General features: G+C 39.5%; 1 protein-coding gene across 1 annotated transcript in view; it reads right to left on the bottom strand.

Moving 5' to 3' along the window:
* The window catches only part of ADAMTS12 (ADAM metallopeptidase with thrombospondin type 1 motif 12), a gene marked incomplete at both ends in the record, with an annotated part of 180,521 nt that overhangs the window by 81,586 nt on the left and 71,475 nt on the right, over positions 1–27,460 (bottom strand). Inside the window, 4 exons of the mRNA XM_080363013.1 lie at positions 589–738; positions 2,342–2,466; positions 4,079–4,162; positions 6,128–6,324. Of these exons, the coding sequence (XP_080219139.1) occupies positions 589–738; positions 2,342–2,466; positions 4,079–4,162; positions 6,128–6,324 (556 nt within the window). The remainder of the gene's footprint in view (positions 1–588; positions 739–2,341; positions 2,467–4,078; positions 4,163–6,127; positions 6,325–27,460) is intronic.

Here is a 27,460-nt window from a genome sequence, read left to right as displayed (position 1 = left end):
GATCACCCAGGAACTTCAGTTAACTTGACCTAAGTGTATCCACAATAGGAATATTACTATATAGAAGATACCAGTTATTAAGAAAAGCCCCAAAGTTACTTCAGTTTTTCGTCAGAAGGGAGAATAATATTTGGTATTTCCATTAAGTTTGACTGCTTGAATTAAAAATGGTTTCCAACTAATCTCCAATATTGAAATATTTCGATACAATGAAAAAGACAGGTTTTATGTAAACTATTTGGATTCATTTGGAGACCATCTAAAGTAATCACAAATTCACTGTATGCTTTGAAAAATTAGGATGACTAAGTGATGCTTCTATACAGCGTAATTATTTCATCCTGATGCATTGCCCCAGCCGACTCTGTTAAAAGGTGGAGACTGAATAGATGTAAATATACGAAAAAGGTCAGAGGTTTAAGAATCTCTTATTCCTTTGCTTAGGAAAAAGAAGCACAGTTTTGATTTTCATAACAGAGATAGTAATTCACTCCTTGTTTTGTTTCTGTCTGATGGTTTGAGTACTAATGTACAAATAATAAATTGAACTCAGCTAGTTCTCCCTTCCCCCTTCACTTTAAACTGTACCTGTGTCCAAGTTCATGAGCAATAGTGAAAGCCAATGGAAGGCCAGAATCTTCATTGATGTTACAGCTTCTGTGAGGTTGACACATGCCTGACAGGTGAGACAAACCTAAGGTTTCACATGGACGATTCATGCCAGCACAAATGTCCTTTCTAGAATCATAAAAAAGGTTTGCCATTAAAAGAGCTTAAAAGCAACAGTAGAGTGTCACACTGAGTGGTAAGTTTCCATCTCAAAATGTACTAATGCTAATTTGCATTTTAAGCAAAGCATAATGCCAACATTTTTACACATATGCAAGAACAACATACATTTGTTCTGCCACTATCATACTGCTATAATTTCTAGTCAATATTTACATTGCTGTAGTGCCTAAATACATACGTTTATTGTCAACTTGCATAAGAAAAAGTTTTAAAACTTCCACCTCTAACAGCATTTTGGTTATAGCACATCCGAAGTTTTCTAGTACATGCCTGATGGTGATCCCAAAGTCTATAATCTGCAAAGGAGGAAATGAGACAGATACCCTGTGAGGGTCAGGGTGATTTTTCTTCTCCCGGTTCAGTCAGCAAGGTGAAGGCAGCACAGCTGAATCCCAGGCTCTTTGCTCAAGGAACATCCCACTGTAAGAGAGCCTTCTCCTAGGATATGTGGCAGATTTACTAAGAGGAACAGAGATTCTGATCCTACACAGCAGCACTGCCGAGTATGATGCATCTGTAGCTGTTGAAGGGCTGCCCTAGTGGCTATCCAACAAATCCTCAACCTCATTCAAGTGAAGTGTTTGAAGCTAGTTTATTTGGAGAGGTAAACCACACATCATTGTGAGACTTCTTTTTCTCATTCTTATTTCAAGACTTGTTGACTCTCTAGTTTACTGCACCACTTTGGGGGACGGGGGAATTGTGGCTTTGTTTGGTTTTTTTGTGTAATAGACTTTAACTTTTGACTTTTTTTTGCACACCTTAAACCCAATCTCTTCTCTCAGTTGTGTGCAGACTGGATCCATTCTTGCAAGTCTTTAGAAGTTCTGTTTCATGCACGGCCACAAACTCTCCATGTAACCTCAGTCATCACCTTTCTGTTTCCTGTGCCTCCCTTCTCACACATAAAACTGTTTTGTGTCTCTTTAGGTATGTAGATAGAATTTTAAAACCATACACATTAAAGCTTAAAATAAATCACTGTATTCACAAAATCCTCCTCCATTCTGAACTGCACCTGTATATTATTTTAGGATTTGTCATTATGGAGTTGTTCATCTGTGCATTATGTTGTTTTGGTACATTCCCTTAAAGGAGAACAGAGAAGTGACTGAGTGCAAAGTGAGAGAGGATCAAGCAGGGAAAACGACATGGGCTCTGCAAATTGCTAGTCTCTCGGAACATACAGATCTCAATTTCCTGACTAGGATGCATCTCTAATAAAAAAACCTGCATGCATACATGAAGTGTTATATGTACTTTGAAAACAAATGAAAAACAATCCTGTTAAAAGGTACAGGAGCTCTAACTTTAGCCAAATTTTATAACATAGTTCATATTCTCTACTTGTATGAGTGTCAGGCATGCTCACACTATGCTATTTTTGCATTAACACTGTGTTTCAGAAACAGCATGTCTTCATCAGACCACTTCACTGTGTTCTGTGTGGCATGAAATAAAGGATGATATAAGCCTATAAAAAAACACTATCATAAAAAAAAATGCAACTAAGCAATAGTCAGTCACAGCCGCTGAACTGCTGTCATACCTGGTTAGGAGGACGGCCACATCATGGTGTGTTGGGTTAAGGTCACTCTTGGGATTGACACTCTTCTGCCATTTGCAGAAGCTGGCCAGTGTCTTATCAGCGTGATGAACTATCTTCAAGCCTTGCTAATGGGAAATGAATGAAAATATTACTGTAAAGACCACAGTGCATTGCAATAATAAGTCAGTGATGTTAGCTGTGAAGCCAGGTAATCTTTGAAATGCAATTGGTTATGTTTTTGCTTCAAGCTAGAGCTATCATTAGGACAAATGACATGTACTTATCTAACATCTTGTATATTAAGTTTAAATGTCAACATTTTTGTAATGGTGCAGCTAACGGAAAAGTTAAATGTAGAAATGTACATATTTTTTTGAAAGTGAGCTTCATAAAATCCAACATTGAACTGACACCTTCAAACAAACTTTTTACATTCTCTTGAAAGCCAGTTTTCCTCTAAAGAGAAGGTAAAGATTAATTAGTAAGGGACTTCATGCTCAAGTTTGTCACTGAACGGTATGTGAACAATCTCATGCTAAAAGAACAATTATGTTTCAAAGGGTGTATTTCTTTCACAATATTTTTCAATTCCAAAGAGAGACAAGATTTTTCTTCCTCATCTTATATGGTATACACGCAGTTACTTAAATTTCTTCTAAAAAATATATGCAAAATACATTCATTCAGAAATATTTTTTCCCATTTCTGGTCTTGGGCATTCACTGTATCTTGCCTCAGCTTGATCTACTTAACTTTAAACTTTTTACAAAGTATCTAAATAACATTGTTAACAGATAGTAACTTCTGGGTAACTTAAAACCAAATTTTTAAAGTTGCCCAACACCACTGCTTCCAACACTGCCATGCTTAACTGAGCAGGAATCCATGGTTTATTTTCAAAATAGCCATAAAAAATTTAGGAAATAATCTTCACTGGAGATCACCATGGACTTCAGGATCCAATTGTCCTGTTAAGATGTGAACTACAGTCTTTGGCCTGCATATTCTTACACCGAGGACTATTAAGATAGACTTTATCCTAATAATTATTTCAGAAGATATAACCTGGCTCTATGGCTTGCTTCACTGCTTTCAATAGCATTGGGACCATCTGCCTTGTGGTCATAAAAATGAGAAAATCCCCTTAATGTGTTCCTGCAGTCAGGGCAGGCTATGCCGTACAGAGTGTTTCAAGAACAACTATAAAATGACGACAATCAGCATGTATTTAAGCGTGTAGCAACATATTTGTGAATGATAGACATCAGAAACTACCAATATATAGCTAGTTCACAGCAATTAGCATCTATTCAGTCCTCATTTTTGAGTTTTGAAAGAGATCTAAAAAGAAAAACGTGTGTTGGAGTTACACAACAGATTTAGTTTTTCAGAGTCCTGCAAATACTCTAACATTAGACTTTATAATACACTTCAGGTAATGCTAGTTAATTAGATTCTGAGCAATGACACATACATTAATTTCTGTTTCTCATCTAGTCTTCCTTGGCATCACCAATTTTCCTTGGTGATTTTGTGCAGAAATACCTAAAATCATGAGCTAAATACTTTGCTGTCTGGGGTAACATTTGTTCAAAAACCAGAAATGCCAAAGATTAACAGAAGAGTAAAACTAACACACTATTTTAAACAAATAAACCCTCCTCTCTGTAATTACGCCTCAATGCATTGAACTTCCAAGTTTCACAAGTGACATTTTGAGGAAAATAAAAACCTTACCTCCTCCTCCTCAAAGAGGATGAGCCGGACCAGCACAATGTGAATTGCATTGCCAATGCTTGGATCATGGAACAACCCTGTGACCTGTGCCAGAGCCAGGAGGTATGAGATTAACTGATTCCTCTATAGCAGAACAGGACTTTAGAGAGAAAACACGACATTTACTTCAAAGCACACTGTCCATCTTGGGGTGGGAGGCAGGGGTGTTGGTTCCTAAATCCTCAAGGCATTTATGTGTTTACTGAAATGCAGCAGATGTTAGAACTTGTACAACAGGCAGCTCTGCCAAATGAGTGATGATACAGCATTTGGCAAAAGTTACTAAGCTAAAGAGCAAAAGAGGCACAAGATTATTTTATTATACTTCCATTTCCCTATAGAGAAATGCACCAGTTTTGGGCCTGTATCCTTCATTGTCATCTCAGCCACTTCAGAGTTCTTGAAAAACCTTAACAGAGAAGAAAGTAACATCTAGAGTCATGTAACACTGATGGAGAGGTCCATTGAGGGCGCATAAGAACCAGCTTATCAAATAATCCTGTTTTGATTTGGTAGGAATCAGCTTCTGCCACAACAAAGCAAAAGAAGTCAATGCTAGGCAAACAGAAATCAGTTAAGTGATGGATACTTGTGTTTTCACAGGACAGAAGTGGATGGTAGGAACAAAAGTAAGGATAACAAATCCATTAAAAAGATCCACATTAACACAAAAAAAAGAGCAAGAACTGAACTCAGCAAAAATTTGACCCAAATAAAATGCAATAAACATCACCGCAATGTTGAATTAGGCAGGAGGAAAGGGAAAGAAGATAGTCATAATCTATCTATGAGCTATGCCATACATCACAAGAAATATTAATGCAAATGGATTAAATGGATTTTGTTTAGCTCAAAACTCTCTTGGAGAAGATTGTTAAAGGAGAAATTACCAAAATAAAATGGAAATTGTAGTTTCGAATACAAAGGTTGGGATTTGGATACAGGCCTTTTTCAAGGTATTAGACTGGAAATTGAATCATTGTGGGTAACCTATCATCTCAGGTAGAGATTGCAGTGAAAACATTAAGACTTGTTTGTTCCTGATTCAGATCATGGCAGGGTTTTATTCTACATACTTTCCCTGTGTGGACAACACCTCACATGCTCAAATCAGGTTTGTGTCTGTTTAGAGAGGCTCACTGCCTCAGTAGCTAGTCAGGCTGCTCGGGCACAGTCAGGAACATACTGTGTAAACACAAGGGAGGAATCAGTTACCAAGGCTAGAATTACACTATGATTAATTTCACACCTACCATGATAAAGACATAGAAGACATCCTCAATAGACTCTCCAAGGTCAATATCTACTATGATACAGATAATAACAGAAGATATATCTGTAAGCAGCCTCACTATTGCTTTTTGCAGGTCAACTTACATTTTGAAATTGCCACTTGGGAAAACATCAAAAGTTAAACTTTTCTTTTTTTTCTTTTTTTCTTTTTTTTTTAATTATGTGGACTTTGTATTGGAAGTAGGACACTTATCCAGAAAAATAGCCGTATTGCTTTTAACTGAGACAGAGTCAACTTTCCTCATAGTAGCTCTTATCGTGCTGCTTAGATTTGTGACCAAAAGAGTAACACAATATTATAGCTCTTGCTATATTGTGTACTAAGTTAGAACAATTTCCAGTGGGCTCCTGTGTGCCCTTCTCATCCATAGATACAGCAAAGAATCCATAAGCTTAAAACTGTAGAACTTCTGTTGCTGTAGTTACCAACCTGAAATCACCCATAAGCAAACAGGGGAGACAGGGAATTTCAGTGGAAAGAAAATTAATGCTAGCATTTAGAGCTCTGAGACTTCTCTCCCTTAGAATCCAGAGAAAAGTGATGCCTATGCAAAATAAAAGGGAAAAATGCTTTAAAATACCAAGTTTTAATGAATACATATGAATGATATTCCATTTCTTTTAGTATACAATATTACAGACTTGCTTCAAGGTGATCTGTTAATAGTTAAAATTTGCTTCATTCATCTAACTAAATAAAGGAAATACTGTACATACCATATTCATTATAGTGAGGATATATGATTCCACATGGTCACTTCCATGATATTCAACCATCTTACTGTCTGCAACCACAAGTGTCTCCACCCATCGCTCTTTGCTGACAGAGCGCCGAGAAACCTTTCTGGCAGCCATAAGATTTTGTTCCCATTTCTCCCTCCGATGCTGCTGCTGTTCGAAAAAGCTGAGGGTATCTGGAAGAGTAAGAAGCAATCAAAATGTTTCCAAGCTTGATTTGAAGCATATGGCTGTAAAGCTTGCAGATAGAGCAGTAGCAATCAGGAATCACAGTATAGGTTGGAAGGGATTTCTGGCTGCCACCTACCTGACCAGCAGGATCAACTCCAAAGTGACACCAGGAGGTTGATGGCCCTGCCCAGAAAAGTTCTGAATACCCCCACAGACTAATTAAACATGCATCCAGAAGTTAACGCTACTCAAACACAAAGGATTGAGATGCAAGACAGAAACAAGCTAAAAAAATTGAATTGGGAATGCCATTTTCAAACAATTTCTCTTCTGGAGTTTGGCTTCAAACTCTGTAATGACACCAGTTCATAGTCTAAGATAAGGGATAACCTTTCTCCACAGGCAGCTCTTACTTTCAGCAGGGTTACGCGTTAAGCCCTGCCCCTTGGCACATCATGAACTGTATGTTCTGTGCATGGAAAACAATCCCAAAAAGCAGGAACGCTTCACCAGTAGGTGTCATCTAAATACCAGGCAGCAGACGGCTGCAGGCTCCTCAGCCGCTGTCACCTTGTCTGACTGACAGGCTAGACCTGATCCGCGCTTCCACTACAATTCTGGGATTTGTGCATCCAAATCCTTTCCAGAAGGCATATTTGCTCTGTAGAGTTGCTAACAACCTTGCACTGTGCTCAGTGGTGCTAATTGCTCTCCAATCACTTTAGCTTTGAATGCCAGCTGACTGTGTTACCAGGGAAATAGCAGGAATGTAAATATCACCAGGCCTGAAAGAAAAAGTGAGAGATGCCAGTTTGACAGCAAATGGTGGCATTTTTCCAGCCTCGAAGCCAGAGAAACACTTCTACAGTGCTGGGATTCCTTGAGTCCTAGAAAGGAACAGGAGCACTTGTTGCTATTACAGATACTGCAATAGTCCTTTGGTATCTTATTTACAGAAGAGGATGTTATTATTCCAGAGGAGGCAAATTCCCAGACCAGAATGACAGCTCCTGTCTCAAAGTGCCTACAATCTGTCCAGCATAAGTGCCACTACTGTGTGGTAGGGGATGGATATCCAGCATTACCTCCAACTCTCAGCACTACCAAGTGTTAAGGGACAGTTACCCAGAACACTCTTCCCTTGAAGAATGGCTGACATGGCAGCTAGGTCCCAAATCTTGTGTTCATACCTTCAGAAGACATGTTGTGCCTCTGGCATGGGCACACTGATTGCCCTTAAGAAGACCCAAGTTCAGCCAGGATGTACCATGGTGTCTTGCATGTCTACAAAATGTGGCACCTTTGGACCATTAATATCCAATTAGAATGCACATAATACATGTCCCAGAGTAAAAAAAAAAAAAAAAAGAAATTGATATCTTGGCTTGCTGTATATGTACAACAGAAAATGTATGTATTTTTACAAATGGGTTCTCTGAGATCAGTCTGAAAGATGCCTAGAAAAAGAGAGGCTGGTACTGGTAACATTTTATGTATAAAACTGAAATACCACATTAATAACCAAAAGCACAGCAGCCACCTTACATATTAAGAGCAGAGCTATGATGCACAAGTGTGCAGCACAGCACTTCCATTAGTTGACACACACACTGTGATCGGTTAGCACGTCTTTGTGGTAGCAGTTCAGGACTTCAGGTGGCACCAGGTACAAACCACCGGGAAGCACACAAATCTCCAAACATACCCCAGCCAGGTTCACTCAGCTAGATGGAAACCTGTACCTCCCTGGACCACCTTTTGAAGGATACTGTAAAAAGGTGAATTAATATAACATGCAGAATGTAATGCATTCTATATTGTAGACTTAGAATATAATAAATAAATAAAATATACAGATAGAAAAATATAGTTGTAAGTAGATTTCTTTTTACATGAGCTGGCATTTGCGTTTCAAAAGATGCTGAAAGTACAACTTGTATTGGACAAAGAACTATAAAATTGAATAAACGTAGTGAAAGCCCAATAAATATGTAAGCGTATCATTTTATAGGCTTAGAATATAATAAATAAATAGAATACACTGAGAAATATAGTTGTAAGTAGATTTCTTTTTACATGAACCAGCATTTGCATTTCAAAAGATGCTGAAAGTACAACTTGTTCAATTTTATGGTTCTTTGTTCAATACAAATGTAATAAAAGCCCAATAAACATGTAAGCTTATCATTTTTACTATCCACACACTGTCATAATAAAGAGCTCAAGAATATCAATTTCCATTGTGATTATCAACCCAAATCACTTGTCAGTGTCATCCTGCGCACCCACACAAATAACTCTGTCCTGTAGATTTGTCAGCTAGTAAAAAAAAGTTAGTTAATAAAGAAAGTTGCCTTGCCACCAAGCCAAGAGACTCAAAGAAAGGCATACATTTTTGTATCTTAATCTCAAAAAACGAGCTGCATGGAATAATAGCTCCTTGTCTGCAAGGAAGAATATAATTTGTGTGTAAAGACAAAGAAAAATAAGTGGGTGGTTTATTTGGGTTTGTTTGTTTGGTGTTTGGAGGGTTTTGTTTTAAGAGGAGTGAATTTGACTCTCACTGCTGTAACCTCTATCCCACTAACCAGGACTCTGCACTTCACTCCTCCTGCCTTCCTCAGTCTTTGTTCAGTTACTGCAACAGTCACCTCTATGAGGGGCGATTTATGAGCTGCATTCATTAGTGTCTCTTGTGTATTTGCATGTTTTTCAGCATTCTTTTTTCTGTGAAGTGCAGTTCTCAGTATATACATATTTAAGCAGTTCATGCTGAGGAAAACCTTTCCCACAGCTACGTGGATAAAAAATTCTGGTCAGGCTGCTGGTTAAGTGATTTGTTTATGACAAAATAAAATATCACACCAGCTGTCAGGCTTTGTATGCACATTTAGCAAAGATATTTTTTTGAATTGTCTGGACAAGTGATAGCACTAGAGGTAAAAAAGTCCAAAGCCACACAGACTGCAACAGAGAACGATCCTCAGGGCAAAGGTTGGAGTCCTGGTTAAGCATGAGGATATGTACTGCATGAAATCTCAGAAGAGATTCCAGTTCTGAAAATTAATGCCAAGCAGCAAGAAAACTTGCTGACTGCTGACAAAACTCAGTGACTGACCTCCTCCAGTGCAGGGATTTCACTTGGAAAGGTGTCACCTAAGGACTAGATCCCTGCTGTGTGACGCCTCCTGTCAGCTTTTATGGTTAGATGAAGCAGAGGGAGAACATCTTGGAGCAACACTAACATACAGGCAACTATGAAGTATGGTTCTACTTCGGCTTTTATGTCTCTCCAAATGATAATTGTCTCTTGCTAAGCTTTTAATTCTGAAGTAAAATAATCTTATCTTGCTTTTACCTTAAATTAGCAAAGTGTTGCGAGAGATTTCAGATTTGGTGAGAAATCCCAGGCATGAGCAGGAATAGAAGTCTTGACCAGCAACCCACCAGTTCAGGAATACCCATGAAGTGATGGATGGTCTGAAACCTCGTAATGTGCAGTGCTGCCTGCAAAAAGCCTGCTCCCCATTCTGTTCCATCATAGCTGCTGAGCACAGAACACTTCATAAGTAGTAGAAGACAGAAAGGGGGTACTTGAAGCCTGAGGGTTTCCATGTATTTTTGAGAAAAATATATGACACAGGCAGGTATAGTGCTGGAGTCCTTAAGAAAAAGGAATGAAAGTAGTGCTGAAAAGATACCCTGAGACTAAATTAAAAGAAGTTTGGTAAGACATTCAGCTAAGAAACTGCACTAAATTCAAGCAGCAATACTCAGAAGTTCCTGTCAGTTCTGGGAGATAATTTTGCAAATGTGAGGCTTTTATTAGAAAACCTCATCAGCTTAATGAGTCACATACAATGTTCCATAAGTCATTCATGAGACCCTGCCGTATCACTGCCTAAGCAGGAGAAATGGCACAGGAGAAATGGTGCAGATGACAACATTCCACCAACTTCTAGTTAGAAATGGCTGATGAATTTCAGCAAAAGGGTTCGTTTTTAAAATCAAAATCCACTTTTTTGTGTGTGTGTGAAAATAAATGTTCCTGAAACTATCTATATTAAACCTATGTGACTAATTCAACAACATACAAGACCCTTTACTCTCAGCTACAAGGAAAGATTTAAGTTAACTGTAAGTCTCAACTATACATGAAAAAAACAGTTTTGTACAAACTTGTCCAGTACAGGTTAAAGCTGCAGGGCTTTCATTAGGTGACAAAAGAACTATATCAAAATTTGGCAGTTCCTATTAAGAACGAGCCTCCTAATATTTAAGAAATAATATTAATAGTGTCACTATAAAAACATTGAAGTTCTTCACTTTAAACAACTCTGCACCCAGAATGCTGCTTGACTATGTGGGTTTTTTTGTTAATTTCTGCTTTTTTTTTCCACCCAAACTCCCTCAAAGAACAGATATGATTCACTTCACTTAAAGGTTTCCATATCAAAGGCTTTTCTCCACCTTGGTTCCCTGCAGGTGTTGCTCAAGGAAGAGAGCAGCATTCTGTGCAACACGGGGGGAGCTCAAGGTGCTAACTGCACACAGCCACCTTTCAATGCCTTCGGAGATCAACAGGGCTTTGAAGAAACATGAAAATGTCCGGAAATTCTCAGAAGATGAGAATGCAGCCTATGACTGAAGGCTGTCAGGCAAAATATAGTAGTACTGGTTTACATCTTCACTTTCTATCCTCACCTTTCTCTATGTGTAAGAACTCTTTCTATATTACTTACAGCCATATTTTTACATCTCTGGACGTGAGGTATGAACACACTGTTCAGAACTTGCTATATTATGATTTTCCCTACAACCATCACTTTGTTCTAAGATGTGCCTTTGGTTTAAGTATTAACAAAAAGACTATAGTTTTTCAGTGAGTTCTTCAAGAAGTCAACAAAGACTGTTGAAAGAGTCACTGTACAAGGGAAAATTAATAAACACACAAAATTATCATTAATAACATTAACTTATCACTAAAAAAACATACTCAACTTCAACCATAGACTAAGTAAAGGAAAGGCTGAGGAGTGACTCAGCTAATAAGAATTAAAAAGCTAATGAGGCAGAAGAAACCAATGCAGTTTTCTAAAAAGTTATTATTATCCCATCAACTTTGGGCTAGACCTAACAAAGGACCTGGGATTTCCCAGGACAGTGCTCTAGACACCACACATTCTCCTCTTTCACTCAAGAAGGAGGAGAGCAACTCCAATATCTGATTTACTGCAGGAACCTACTAGTTGTTTACAAAACTCAAATACAGTAAATTAATCCCTTCCCCTGTTCTAAATCTCTCTGCTGAAATAAGGCAGCTATCTAGAAAAGCTCAGTGAACACAAATACACTAGAAATTTTTACACATAGTATCTTCTTATACATACAGTCATGGTTACAATTATTCCTAACAAAATAAAGCCTGGATGCTGACGATGTGAGAAACAAGGGCTCATATTTTATATGGAAAAATTGTTGTACAACAAGGAAGAAAGGATGTGAATTTAAAACAGAACAGGTAACCAAAACAGCTCTTTTTACAAGTATTTCTCAAACAGGCTACCCTATATCACACTACTGCTTTTTGAGTGTGAAGCACTGTTCACACAAGAAACTATTACAGCTATTTTATCACATACTTCCCCATGTTGATAACTTCCAAGTCCCAAAAAAAAAACAAGCACAGGGAAAGAAAGCTTACAATTCTGTAAGCTTTGTTTAACATTCCTGCTGTCAAAAACATGAAGTATCAGTGGAGTCATACCACCTCAATAAAAAATGAAGCTAAAATTGGACCTCTGTTGACTGATGCACTTAATCAGATACTGCTGTTGAGTATGTCTGCTGCTCATTACCACTGATGCTGGAAGGATGGAATGATAAATGTTCTGGGCATCAGAAGGTACATGGAGAAAACGTCATGGGAAACAGTGATGCCTGGATCCACCTACATTTTACAACCACAATTTTCTTTCTGCCTGAATATTTTATTTTTTTTTCCGCAAAGATTAAACTCAAGTCAAAAAGGGACATCAAACACTTAACAGCTGTATGAGATGCTTTTCTAGGAGTACATTACTCAGTGTCATTTGAAGTTTCCACTCTCATTCACTTGGTAACTTCAGTGGCTGATTCCTCTTATTTTAGTCAAAATATTAATGTGATGGCTTAGAACAAAGTTACTTTTTTATGCATTAACCTAGTACTTGGATAAACTTCATCTGAAAACAATTTAGCTTGCAGCACAATTCTATTTTCATTTGATGAAAAATAAACATCTTCTAAAATGGAATACATCTCATTGTAAAACAAATTTGCAGATTAAAAACTCTCAACAACTTACGTCTATGTCCTAATGCCTGTTATAAAATACTTTAAGAACTGTGACTTAAGAAAGACAGAAAATACAGTTTTGGGGAGCCATGATGATGGGAATTAGAATTTATACATATTAATAACTTTTCTTCCTTTTACATATCTGTATGAAAATTAATTTGCACAAAATGAATGCAAATAACTGAAAGTAGTATCTTGAAGCAGCTGTCTGTGCATTGTCAGAGTTGATCTGCTCTCTAGTGAGGTTAAATGAACAGTATGCAGAAGCTCTTGAATCAGCATCTAAAAATTTCTAGAAATTTTCCATAAATTTCATTCACATAATAATGAAGAAAAACCAACCTGGCTATATGTTGGTGATCAGAGGCTACCAAACTGATTAAGTCAGCAATTAGGCTAAAGAGCTACAAGGATCTTATTCACTAGGAGAAAGGCATTGAGGTGCTGGAGAGAGTTCAGAGATGGGCAATGAGGCTGGTGAGGGGTCTGGAGCACAAGTCTGATGAGGAGCGGCTGAGGGAATTGGAGCTGTTCAGCCTGGAGAAAAGGAGGCTGAGGGGAGACCATAGCACTGTCTACAACTACCTGAAAGGAGGTTGTAGCATGGAGGGTGTTGGTCTCTTCTCCCAAGTAGCAAGTGGTAGGACAAGGGGAAATGGTCTCAAGTTGCACCAGGAAAGGCTTTGACTGGATATAAGCAGCCTTCCCAAACCTGAAGGGGACCTAAGAGAAAGCTGGAGAGGGATTATCAGAGGGGTATGTAGTGATAGGAAAAGGCTTTAAACAGAAAGAAGGCAAACTTAGCTTAAAAGTAATAAAGAAATTCTTCCCCGTGAGGGTGGTGAGGCACTGGAACAGGCTGGTCAGAGAAGCTGTAGATGCTCCATCCCTGGAAGTGTTCAATGCCAGGTTGGATGAGGCTTTGAGCAACCTGGTCTAGTGGAAGGTGACCCTGCCCATGGCAGAGGGGTTGGACTAGATGACCTTTACAGTCCCAAACCAGTGTACCGTCCTATGATTATGAAAAACTTCTTCACAGGAAGGGCTGTCAGGCACTGGAACAGGCTGCCCAGGTAAGTGGTGGAGTCACCATCCCTGGAGGGGTTTAACAGGCATGTAGAAGTGTCACTTAAGGACATGGTTTAGGGTGGACTAGGCAGTGTTACGTTTCTGGGTGGACTTAATGATCTTGGAGGTCTTTTCCAGCCTAAATTATTCTATGTTTCTACTCCCAAAGCTTGCATACTGCAGGTAGCTTTGTGCAGGCACTACAAAATCCAGCAGTGAAAGAAAGAGTTGAAACTCCTGAAAGATACTTGGAGCTTCTTGGACATATGGAAGGCAGTTACCAACCAGCAGTATCCAGAAATTGGCAGCACAAGGCTCAGGAGTGCCCATTAGTTCTTCAAAGTTACCTAAGGGATTTTCACAACAGACACTCACTGCAGGCTGTCCTAGTGTCAAGCTTCAAGAATTGGTGAGAAAGTAGTAATGGCAAACAGAAAGTATCGATATAAGAAAGAGTGTCAGAAAAAAAGCAAAAAAAATGCTGGAAGAGGCAAAGGAAAGGACTAATAAGGCTTGTAATTCCAAGGATTTAGGCAGTGTGTGTGATTTAGATGTAAATTTGCTCTTTATGTGTGTGGTTAAGAAAGAGAAAAACATGGTTTTCAAGCTGTGTAGATTCCAACCAGCCACTACAAAATGTGAGAGACAGCTGGAAGAGGCCTCCCCATCCTGGGCTTTAATAAACGTGTGTACCCAGCAGCAGGCGGGTGCTGTATCACAGGGACTGCAGAAAGCCATTCCTCTGGGGCAAAAGCCATTAAGGCAGCTTATGTACCCACATTTACATATTTAAATTCACAATACTAACTGAGTCTAAAACTGGTGAACATTAGCAGTCCTCTCTTCAAGAAAGAATAACTGAGAATAATCGCATTTGATTCAGGGATTATAAATAAACTGGTGCATTTCCTTGTGCAAACATTTTACTCTAGAAATGTGCAGCTTCTCTTTTATCAGACAGCAAATTCTGCATGGTGCAGATACCTACCAAAGTCTTAAAATGAACAAACATTTTGTTCTGTTCCCCAACAGACCCACAAGATGAAATACAGCAAAGGAGGTGGGTACGTGACCACAATGCTCTCCTCTGGTCAAGAACATCTGCTTCCTTCCACACTGGTCCATCCTCTGGCTGGGGTGTAAGTTTCCTGTGCTTTGACCAGGTATAAACAAGTGCAAAGCAGAAGGAGAAGGTTTGAGATTCTCCCTGTGTGGAAACAAGAGGCTCTCTTGCCACTTGCTGTCTTGCTGAGCTCTCTGCAAGCACCCTGAGGTTTCCCTGCCCCTCCCCGGAGAGGACAGACTACTGCTCCATACACCCAGGCTGCCCACAATGGCTTTTTCTGCCTTGCAGCAACTGTGGAAGGAGTGCCTCCACATGAACACCCATCACAACATCCTCACTGTACTGTCACCATCATCACAAAACCAATATGCCTAGCACTATTTTGCATGCTTCTGTTTCCCCACGCAGAATCAGAAATGTCAGATGGGATTAAGAGCCTTCTCCAGGTCTCCAAGAGCCAACTTGTGCACCACAGGGACTCCTTTCTGGCTCATCGTTTCCCTTCACTAAATACAGCAAAACCAGTCACTTGTGTCTCTGTGCTTGCAAATGATCAGTAAAGAACCAGCTGGGACCAGCTGTTCCTGCCTCCTCTCTTGGTGGGACAGGAATTCAGAGGCAAACACACACAGGCAGCACAGAGCAGCTGCAAGATGCCACCACTCCTGTGTTTACCCAGCCAGATGGGTGGTCTCAAAACAGGATGCAGCCTCCCTGTGGGCTGCAACCCAGCTCCAGCTCAGAGCTTCACCCTCACTGAGATAATTCCCAGTTAACAAGAACTGAATTTCAGCTCTTTGATTTGCAACTGTCTGTGAAAACACACTTACTGAACTGAATCTATATCACATCACCTAACTCTGTCCTCTTGCTTGGCTGGATGTCTTTGTGTTCTTTTGCATCTCTTGTTGGAACTGCACCTCTTTTCTTCCCAAAACACCAAACAGCTCCCCCCGTTAAATACTCTGCAAGATTGCAGCTCACCTGTGACTCCCATGAGCATGCCCAGGCATTCTGAACCCCTCACGCCATTTTTAGGGCAAACTCTCTCAGATGTCAGCACACTCTGATCCGCTGCCTCTGCTATACTTGGACTTGTTCTGAGTCAAAGACAGCTTGGAAAGCGCTGCTCAGCTCATGCCCCAGGAAGTGCCAAGTGGTTCTGTCAGAACCAGCAAGCAGGCAGTTGTGCCTGTCAGACCTTCTTTGACCTTGTGAATTAATTAGCCATATTCTCCTGGCTGAAGAGTTGAGGCATTGAGAGATTTTTCAGCTGAGGGAAACGATAACTTCACTTTGCAAATGGCAAATTTTTGTCACCACATTTGTAACATGAGTGTTACAAAAATATAGGAACTCAGGATATGACTCCAGGTCAAAAGCTTGAGCTGAAATTTGACGTGTCCTAGGTGAACTGTGAATGAATGCATCACATCAAGTGAAGGAATGAATCACATCAAATTTCATACTGGGACAGGGCCCACTTATCTATACATGGGCTGACTGAGGACAGAACAGACTCCAGAAATATTTAGAGATGGAAATAGGCCCTTTAAGTCATGTCAAAATTACTTAGCTCACCAACAGGTATGAGCTCTTTATCTTTCCAAACTGTTGCCAAGCCTATAGCATATATCCCCCACTCCATACATGCTACTGGGTACCATGAATGAACATTATCTACAGATACTGAGTGCCTGCAGAAAACCTAACAGCTATTGGGGTAGAGTCTTGTACTTAACTGAGGAGTTTCATGTTCTCTGTATAAAGTTTGCTGATATGAAGAGGGCTCACAGTCTAAAGAGTTTCTATAAAGAAACAGAAACTTAACAATATTCCATAATAATTGACTGTCTCTAGCTTCCAAATAGCAAATCATCTTCTGGAAGCCAATGGCAGTTCTTTCCATCTCAGTTATTGTTACTAGAAACAGAAATTTTGCAGATTTTTTTGCACTTGGGCAATATTACCAGTACAGTGGACCTCTACCTTATAGATAATCAACTCACTGTTTTCTACACATAGAGATTATTTTTGCTAGAATCTCAAAATATATTACATTTCACATCTCTTTATAAGACTAGTATTTGCTTCATTCACTCCCAAGCCAAAGGAGAACAAAAACTGATGGTATTCGTGTGATAGGAGATTGGGAAAAACACGGCAAGAGGTTAAAAGCAGTGGCATCCAGTATAGCTCAAATTTGTCATTTAACTAATCTTAACTATTATGGTTGACCTCATCAAGTTACAGACTGTCTGAAGAGTTCTGTAGCAGTGTTTATTGACCACTGATGATCCATGAGGCATCTACAAGGCAGTTCAAAAAACCCAGACATTTCTACATGTATAAGCAAGCCAACAAAATAAAACCCACAAATGACCCCTCAAAGTTGAGCCAATTTTTAGCTGGACATAAATGAAAACTGTACAAAATACTCCTTTTTTTTTTTTTTCCTCACCCAAACCAACTGATCCTGCAACTAAAAAAGGCTCAGAAACACTATTCTCCAACATCAGTTACTAATGTCCAACATTCTTAACTTGCTATGAGTTAGCATGGAGAATACAGTTTATTCCAGTTAATAGGTCGTGTGAACTAAGAGGATTGGAAAGAGGTTTTAAAAGCTAAAAAGCAAGACGGTAACCAGTCCTTTCCAAATACTCCAAAACTGTTGAAAAACTAGTGTCCTTGGCTGTTAGTAAAGCAAAGATGAAAGCCCAATTTTGCATCCATATTAGCTATTTTATATATTATTGCTATTCTCAGACGTTCTCCAGTGCTCCCATTTACAAACCGTATCTGTTCATTAATTCAGATAAACGTAAGTTTACACAGGACGAAACAGAAATTACTGCAGCACACTGGACATGGCACAGCAGACACCACAAAATTAAAATCACAGTGCCAGACTCTCCTGAGAATTTACAAAGATTAATCTGTGCTGAGAGCCCTGTATTGGCACAACCAGCTTAGGAGTGCTCCCAGTGCCCTGCACCCACAGCAGCTCTGCAGATCCAGGAGGAGCAGCTTCCTCCGTGCCTTCTCCTGCGATGGGGAATAAAACATACTGTGGTGGATCACGTAGCACGATTAGAGAGCAAGTAAAGCTGACCCATGCATCCAAAACGAAGGGCAAACAAACACACCTGGCAAATATGTCTTAGCTGACAGTTCTGCTTCACCTCAGGCTGTCACTGTGCCTGTCCTGCTGCCTTCTTGGGATCTCCAGATCTCTTGGAAATATGGCAGTACCACAGTGGTTTCCATAGCACAACCCAAGCCTACAGGAAAATCCAGGAGCATCCCTAAACATTTCACCCACTACCATTGAGTTTTGCTATGTAAAAGCCCAGAAATGACAAATCAGTCTGAAGGCACCAATAGATGGTAATGTTCAGAAAGCGCTCCTCTGAACTAACAGAGCAACCAAATAAGTAATGCCGTTAGTTTATAACAGAATTAATTAGCTATTGTAATGGACTGTACAAGTCCTGGTGTTTGCCTTCTAACATTAAATTTACAGGATTTAAATTACAACTGTTGGTTTTTTTTTTTTTCCCCCTTCCTTCCTTAAGCTAGAATTACAGAGAAAATGGTACTTTTTCCAGATATCACTCAAAGCTATCATTACTTACTTTCACTGTGAAGGGACTGTGATGACCAAGATAAGCATAAGCCATTATGCTGGAGCAAGAGCAAAAACTGGAGAAAATGGTTGGATCATGTTCCTTTGCTCATCAGTCACCCTTAGAAACACCATGAATGATTCAATATTTCTGGCACCATGATATGAGACAAAATTTGAAAGCAAGATAGGGGAATGGACAGTGCTGGGTGGCAGGTGTCAAGTCAGTGAAATTCTGCGCCTCATTTTCCCCCATCTCCCAATCTTGATGCACCTGTCTGAAGACCTTCATGCTGAAGGCATGCTGCAGATACAGAGGTCAAGTTCTCATGAATGCACTATCCACCCGCAAGTGAACATTCCTGGCACAGCAGTTTGTTACACAAGGAAAATAGTTCACCCATGACTCCAGAAGCTTGAATTGTTTAGAAAAATAAATGTCAATTTTAAATGTTCCAAAGATAGTTTAAGAAATGTAAAGCACCCCAACTAAATTAATGTATAAAGTTTGTGTTGTAAAAGAGAAATGGCCACTTACAGAATAGGTCTTGGAAGTGGCAGTTAAACTATGCTTTTTAATTAGTTTGGTTTAAATTCAGATTGCTAAGGCAGAGAAGTCTGGAATTAATCTTGAAATGAAAGTCCTTTTTTTCAAGGTTTGATATGAAATCTTTAAGAAATGCTGCATATGCTATAATCTTTTTACCTCTAGGCTTATACAACAGAGTTTATTTGGCCTTTCTCTGGACCAGCTGTTGTTTTTTCCATTCCATTTCTCAGCTGTATTTAAAATATACCCAAATCCCACTAGTCCGCTCAAAGGAAAAAACACGCTAGCACTCTGAGGGGCCTCCTTGTCCTTGGCTGAGGCCAAATGTCTTGTATTTCAGATGACGTTACTAGAGCAATTCCGCCTTCAAAGCCTCAGCCCCAACCCTGCTGTGCTCCTGCAGCAAACACCAGCACTGTGAGATCAGCTCTCACAGGTGAGGATCCTCCTGAGCCTGAGCAGGGGTTGGTCTTTCTGGGAGTTAACGAAATGCATTATGCTAATATGACACCTTGAAAATCTCACGCACACACTGCTTTTCATTTTTTTCTATTCTTAGAAGCGTGTTCCGGTAACAGCATTTTTGCAACTTCATGACTATTTGAAAGATGATCGTGGAGGCCCTTGGCACGCAATATTTCATTTTGCTTGACGAAGCCCCTAAAGAGGCACCCACACACAGACACCAGGGGCTCTGACAGCAGGGCAGGGACAGCCCATCACCCAGCTACTCTGCCCTGCAACTGGGGAGAGCTGACACAGGTGCCTGCAAACTGCCAGAAGGACCAAGGGAAGGAAGAGTGCAAATAACATCAAAACATCTCAGGGGAGGCAGATGACAGTGTCTTTGCACACGAGAGGTTAAGGGCTCCTGCCACCAGGCACCCCACACAAGCACTTGTGTTAGCATAACATCATCTTGGGATGCCATTCTTGGCTCCTCATGAGTACCACTGCACAGGCTAAAGTATATTTCAAGTTTTAGCCAGAACGTTGAGAGTGACTTTTTCTGTTTTCCTATCAGAGTCTGGTTATCAGGGGCATTATACCTTCTTGGATGTCAGTCCCATTAATTCGCTCTCATTTTTGTCATGCATAGGACAGAGGCTCACCAATACCACCCACTGTAATTAACAGGACTCCCTATGGTTCTCTTCCTACAGAAAACTATGCCAGACTCCTTCACAGACAGGAGCTATTGGTACTCCCACAGTAAAATGCTGAGAAGTTTGAAAGTGTTTGCTTAGAATGGGGTTTGAGCTTTGAAATTTGCACTCCTGTGGAAAGAGAATCAAGCAAAGCCCTGTCAACAGACTCAGTCTCTATTATTTTCTAAATGACAATCTCAGTTTTTGTTTACAGAAAATACCTGGCTCCTCTTCTCTCCAGGTAGCCCTGAAATTATTGTATAAAGGTATGTAAATGCATACGATCAGAAGGAGAAAAAATGCAAACACCTGAAAGAAACATCCATTTCATACACATGATAAAATAGTATGATTAACTATAGCTTAAGGAGAGAAAAATACCCCAAAAATAGATAATGATGGATAAAACCAGGTTACACTCACCAGCTGAGAAGGGGGCTGTTAATAATCCACTCATCAATGTTAAGGCTACCATTGCCTGAATAGCTTTGAGCTGCCTGCCAAAGGCACTGGGCTTTGCAGGGAACTCCCTTCTTTTACTGTCCTTCTTCCTGGTTACCTCCCAAATAGACGAAATTTCATCCCTCTCATCTCCTTCCATCTCCTCTGAGGCAGACCTGACTGACAGAAGTACCTCACAATGGGCAATGGATGCAACTGGGACATTGAAAATACCATACAGCAGAGAGTGGTTCAGCGAATATTTTACCTAGAGAATGTCAGGCAAATAATAAGGAAAATGTCAGTAATGATCCCTTGTTAAAACCACACCACCTGAAAGAAGACTTTGATCCAGATCCAAATCTCCACAGACCTGAGGGGAATCCAGACTGGGGGCTCAACTGGCAATAATGCAGACCAGAAGGGAAGGAACTTGATACAGCTTGGTTTAGAGCTCAGGCAGGCAAGAAATTTGCTGCTAATTCCTACTTTGGCAGAGTGGAAGTCTCAGACTAAGCCTGTGTTTTAATTGTGTTTTAACAGTATTTAAAATACAAAAATAAATCTTCCTGCAGCTTCAACTAAAACAGTGTTTTGCATCTAAGCAAAATATTAGACTTTTTTTTTTTTTTTTAAGAAGAAATTAATAAAGGACAACAAGACTTTTTATTTTGCACAAAAAATCACTTTGGCACGGTGTTTCTTGAGACTGGTTAGAATGGTTTAGAAGAGACTTTTTCTAATTTACCAGCCTAATTCACATGTACAAAGCCTTCACCATTAGTTGTTTAAACCAGACAGAAATACATAGTTTTTTTAGCTAAGCCACCTGATATTTGCTGAATAAATTTTAAGATGAGTATTTGCAAGAGAAGAAAAGCAGAAAGTGTAGAAGAGATCATGGCAAAAAAAACCCACAATATTCTCTTTTATGTTGTTCCATACAGAAACCTGGATGTACAACAAATGGTTCCACAAAGTCTTCAAACAAGTGCAGTATTTAAGGGCATAAACTGAAAGCATTCTCTATATCTTTCAATACGGCAATCTTCTGGCCACTTTTTTACATAAAGGTGGATGCCTACTTCTGCTGGGCAATTCCTTTTTCTAGAAAAAAAAAGTATGTATAATTCTGCATGACCTTTAAGTGAATAGTGTCCCTCTACTCTGCTATTTACATACAGTTTTTTCACAACAGTTCAGAAATAGCACAGAGTGAAGAGGTATTATTTGCAAAGATGTCCTGCAACATGTATTCTTCACATAAGCACTGTGAAACCAAAGATCACACCTCACCCTACTAGAAGTCTTCCACCACAAATCAAATCCAGCTAGCAAGTCCAGTGGCTCACTAAATCTGTGTTGAGGCAGATCTTTGTTTTCGGTGACCAAATGTAAAGACAGTTCGGACATAAAGATCTGTGTCAGAAACGACATCTCAGACTCCCAAAGATGCTCTTTGCAGACTGCTGCTTAGTGAAATAGTGTTGACTAAACACAACATCCCAAACTACTCAACATGGCCAGAAATAACTTAGAAGAATTTTCCCCACAAGCACCCATCACTGGAGTTGAGAACTCCATCCTACACTCAGCAGATAATCAGGAGTAGAGATAGGATCTGTGCACCCCAGAAAATGCTACCGAGCAATTACGTATGGAGTGCAATAAGTTCTGATATGGCCCCACTTCTCCCTAAAAAGGAGAAAGCTTGCAGTTCTCTACAAGATGACTGAAGCAGTGGAGGGTAGAAAAAAATCTCATAACCTCGCAAGTTATGCAGTTCCTCTTGTTCCCAGCTAATCATAAAGCTAAAATCTATGCTGAGAGGAGTATTGTGATCTCCTTTAAAGTACAATTCATCCAGACAAGTCTCTCCAAGTACATAAAATGCATCCAAGTCCAAGCAGTTGCTGGGAGCATGGAGTGAAGAACACCAGCCCCAAGCAAGGAGTGCACAAGCCACAAGGATGCTGTCCCTCATGCAGAAAAACTGTGCTCAGGCACCTGTTTGAAGTGGGTCACAAATGACAGGAGGCTGCCAGAGTCTCATCAGGGACATGCAGACTTCAGAGAAACTAATTGTGAACACTAAACCCATATCAGTGCATTAGGCTGCCCAGCACAAGTCCAACACTTCTCAGAAGAATCAGAGATCTGTGATCTGCCCAGAAATAATAAGGTAATTGTAGTTTCTTCTTAGAAAGTTCACAGAGAGTTCAGTATGACTGAGAAATCTGGCACTAACCAGAATAAAGGCTGAACAGCTTTGCCAATACTACTCCCATTAATGGGTCAAGTGTACAGAGGAAATTTTCAAACTCCTGCAACAAAATGAAGCTTTCTGGGTATTCTGTTTCAACTGTGGGAATAAGGTTTACAATTGTTCAAGGCCAGTGTTATCCTACGAAAGGGAAAGCAATGGCCTGTGACATGTAACAGTTTAATTTTAAAGCATGCTACTGCACTTCTCATAATACTGCAGCAATTTGCCATTTACATTATCAAAGCATTTGTTTACCCAGTCAATGGACATACTCAGGAACTGCATTAGCATCACATACAGTTTGATAAGGAAAGCTGTAGGCCCAGAGCAAGAGCAGAATAAATCCCTCTATAACAGTACACAGTTGGAAATGCTGAATAAGTTCAGTCTGGCTCCTGAGACTCCTCAATCTGACAAGTGGTTAAGGAAATTGTTTCACTGAAGACACAGAAGAGACCACAATCTGCCTTTTAAACTACAGGAAAGCAAATGCAGTGAGGGACCACAGTGTAGCAAATGATACTTCTTTCCAGTGACACAGGGACTGAACAGAAAGACTCCACAGAAGCACAATGATGCAGATTTTTCCCTCCTTATAGTTTTGCTTCACGTTATTTAGAAAATGGCCTGTCACAGAACTTTAAAATGTATTCAGTGACTGAGTGAGGAAGGATATCACATTTCTGATGCCTTTTGGTGACACGTGTCTACTGTTACATTATAACAATATCTCCCATTTTCACATTTTGCTCCCTGATCCCCAGCACAACACAAGTAGTTGTGGAAAGCACCTTGTCTTAGTTAGTAGGAGCTAGTGAAATACCAAGAGTTAAATTCCAGTGGAAAAGATAGAAGATATGAGAACACAATCAGGGACTGGGAAAGCAGGTGCCAGCACTCTGCCAGCATTGAGCTTTCTCTGGCGTTTCTTCAGCAAAGATTTTGGATCCGCTTGGTCAAAGTTTTAGTTAGTGTACTCACTTAACCGGAGAGGAAGGATTATACAAAATACAGCATTTTATCCCTTTCTCCTCTGCCAGTATTTCTACTGCCTGTAACTAAAGCCTAGGCAGCTCCCAAGGACAATTCATCTCAAAAGTCAAAAACGACATCTTAGGATAGGATGAATCAGCCTTTGACAATGACTGTTCTACTCCACTATAAAAGGAGCTAACTTGTAACACAACTAGCTTAAACTCAAGTATTTAGCTGCTAGGCTACTCAAGTTAAGAGATAAGAACCTTATCCTGTGTCCTTAAAACCTAAAGTTCAATTAATAGTAAACATATTGTTTAAACATATGTATGCTAATTAAACCTGGGATTGTTTTTAATTGCTTAGCAAGAAGGCCACACATCTGTGTCTGCTCATCTGTTAGAAAGTGCACTTCTAGTTTCAGTATTTTTCACAGCAAAGTGACATGAAGATAGAACTCTTCTTATAATCATATGTCAGATGTTTTAAAGTTTAAGTTCAACCATTCTTATCTCCCAGGCATAGAATCCAGATACTTTAGAAACAGAAGAGGAACTCTTCCTTCTTCTGGAGAAGGAAAGCACAAGACAATGGAAAATTCTATCTTATCTCTGATTAGTTTCTAATAAACTCCAGAGAGCAACTGAAAAAGAAGTTCTTCCTGAAACCCGAAAGTTAGAATCTTCTGTCTTCACTTCATGAGCTTTTTTGAGGGTGGGGGGTGAAATCTTTTGATATCAGTTTGCAGCAATTGTTTCATCCACTGCTATAACAAACCAGCAGTCATGTCTTTGTTTCCCAGGTACCTCACCTCTGAAATGTTAAACCTCCTCCTATCCGCACAAGCAGGCACTCACAGTTTTCAGTTCAATGCCTACTGTACCAGAGATGAGAGAGACTCCATGTACTCCGGCAAGCTGCTTGCTCTGTTTTTCCTGCTTTAAAATAGACGTCATTCTGACTGAATGTATCTAGTTGCTCTTTTTTCATGGCAAGCATCTTTTAAACAGGTTAGTAGAGCCTGTTCCTAGTATGCAGAGGGATGCAGGGAGAAAGATGCTCTTCCCTCTACATCAAATTAATCTCAGTTACTACAATTCAATTGTGTGAAGTTGCTACCCTAAGAATAATAGTCTCTGTGTTTGGGAGAAATTAAGCAAATTAAGCTGAATAATAATTGATGTGTAAATTGTTGGGTAAACAAATACTGGAAAAATCTCAGCATCATTCTTTAAAAGATACAGAAGCTACACAGTATGTACCAGGGGTTCTGCCAGCAAGCAAGGCTGCTTACATTGGCCACAATGTTCTTCCAAAAAAAGATAGGCTATCCTTTGAGAATAAAACAGTGTCCTGGGCTATTTTTCCTTCCTTCTTCCAAGTGGTTAAACAAAGGACTTCACTGTCAAAAGCCAAGACTAACAATTCATGCTGTACACTTGCAAGACAGAAAAAAAATAAGAGAATGGTCTGACAGTATCAAGTAAATCATCAAAAAGCAAGACCATGAGTGAATAAAATCCTGCACTCAGACAGGACCTTTAGGAAGAACAACAGGTAACTTTTATCTAAACAGCTTAATGGCATTCTAGTCACCTGTTAAATGAAGTATGCCACCAAGCCATCATTCAGAAGATTTAAAAGCCATTTTTTCACAGAAAATGCTGCTCTGTTCCTTCAGCTGCCTTCACGTCTCCACTCATTTCACACAGCATCCGGCCTTTGTCTCCTCACTCCCACCCCAGCCTCATCCCACCCCAGCCTCAATGTAATATTGCTCCAAATGCAAAATTGTCAGTTACAGAATTTATAAGTCCTCTTCAGACAAGGACTTGGAGGTTCATGTACAACTCAAACTAATCCTAACTTCTATTCTGTGTAGCATCCATCTATTAAATCTTTTCAATGTCAAAAATAGGGCAAAGCATAAAGCAATTTCTATACATCTAAAGCTCCAATGAAGCAATCTCAGAGACCTGTTTTAATACCCTAAACCTTTCTTTCCTTAGTTATATATTACAGCTTCCTGCAGCAATCACTGGGTTGCTGTCTGAATAAACTCAACTACCCTCTTTCTAAATGCCAGCAACCTGACCACCTCACCAGTCTAAGAAAAAGGATTCCATCTATTTGTATCGTATTAGTCTCCTCCATAGCAATGAATCAGGAAAGGCTGCATTACTTGACTGCAGTTTCTCCATTTTGCAGCTCACAATCAAACTAACACCTTGTGGCAGACTGCATGAAAACAAACAGAAAGTAACTGAAGGAGATCTTCTCCTATTTTGTAGAAAGGAGGATAATTCCTTTTCTCTTCATTGTATCCCTAAGCATTGTCAAGTTTTTAAGATAACCTATTTAGAAAAAAAAATCCAAATTCCTAAATCCTTATTTTCCTCTCCTACAGGCATAAATTATTAGAAAAGTTATTTATAAAGCTAAGGGCCACTTTTCATATATCACTTTTACCACTTCTCACACAGATTTCAAATAAGCTTGCAAGGTACAGTATTGTTATGCTGCTTTCAAGACTAGCACTCAGTTCTGCATGCAGCTAATGACTGAGTCATCTGGCAGTTGCCTTAGCAGCAGTAGAAGTGTACAGCATAAACCTAAGTTTTAATTTACATAAATTTCTCCAACTACCAGAAACTGTTAAGGATACCACAAGTTATAAACTAATTAATATGACCATTGCAGGAGCACAAAAATGTAAATGATGCCAAAATATTGCTGTATGTAGATGAGATGGATGATAAGCAGGTTGGAGCCTGCAGGTTTGTGTAGTTGTTGCCACAGTAAAAGCTGTGAGCATGCTGCACAAGGCTTCTTGAAGAAGACTGCACAAGAGGTCAGCATCCTCTACCTACTCTCTCCTACACTAATTTCTCTCTTTTGATTTTGTCTATACAAATAGTCTTTATATTCCTCGTCTGACAGACAGGTTAGTTCTGACTAAAAAACTGCTATTATTGCCATGCAGCTTTGTGTGCTGACTTGAAAGCTTCCAGGTGGTTCAACTTTTCCAAGCAAAAACCACCACTACATTTTAGCCTGGATGTGCAAAGGTTTTCCCAAGTTTAAGTCTTAGAAATTACTCAACTGTCTTAGCTTAAGTTTAAAAAGCAAACAGAATCAGAGCTCAAATAAAGAAAAGCAGATACTCTTTACTATGAATCTTTGCCAACAAGGTCAAAACACTTGATTTTGAAAACCAGTTCTCATCAGTGACATTGCAGGCAACTCTTCATCAGTTAAACTGCAGCCCAGTGGGTACAAAGCTAGGGCTGAGAATGCAAAATAGTCATGATTTAAGATCTGTAAAATAGAATTCGTTTGTACAATTAAATGTGACCTGTAAACTGAAAATGTTTTGCCTTAAAGGGATCCCAAAAGACATTAGTCTGGACCATCTGTGATATCATGTGGGTGTACCAGACTTCTGACATCAAACTTAACAGTGTGAAGTGCTTGAGGTCTTGAAAAGGGGGAAGAGTCAGCTTACCACCTTTAAAATTTATTTATGCACCAAGTATTACCCAAAGCCTGTGCAGTGAATGTATTTAGCACAGAAAGTAAGAATTAACTCACTTTTCTTTTTTGTTCTTTTTTGTATTTCACTCCTAACAGGAGCAACTGCTCTTTAACAAAGGCATAATG

This window comes from Nesoenas mayeri (assembly GCF_963082525.1).
Source record: "Nesoenas mayeri genome assembly, chromosome: Z".
Lineage (NCBI taxonomy): Eukaryota > Metazoa > Chordata > Aves > Columbiformes > Columbidae > Nesoenas > Nesoenas mayeri.
This window is presented reverse-complemented; position numbering and strand designations above follow the sequence as displayed.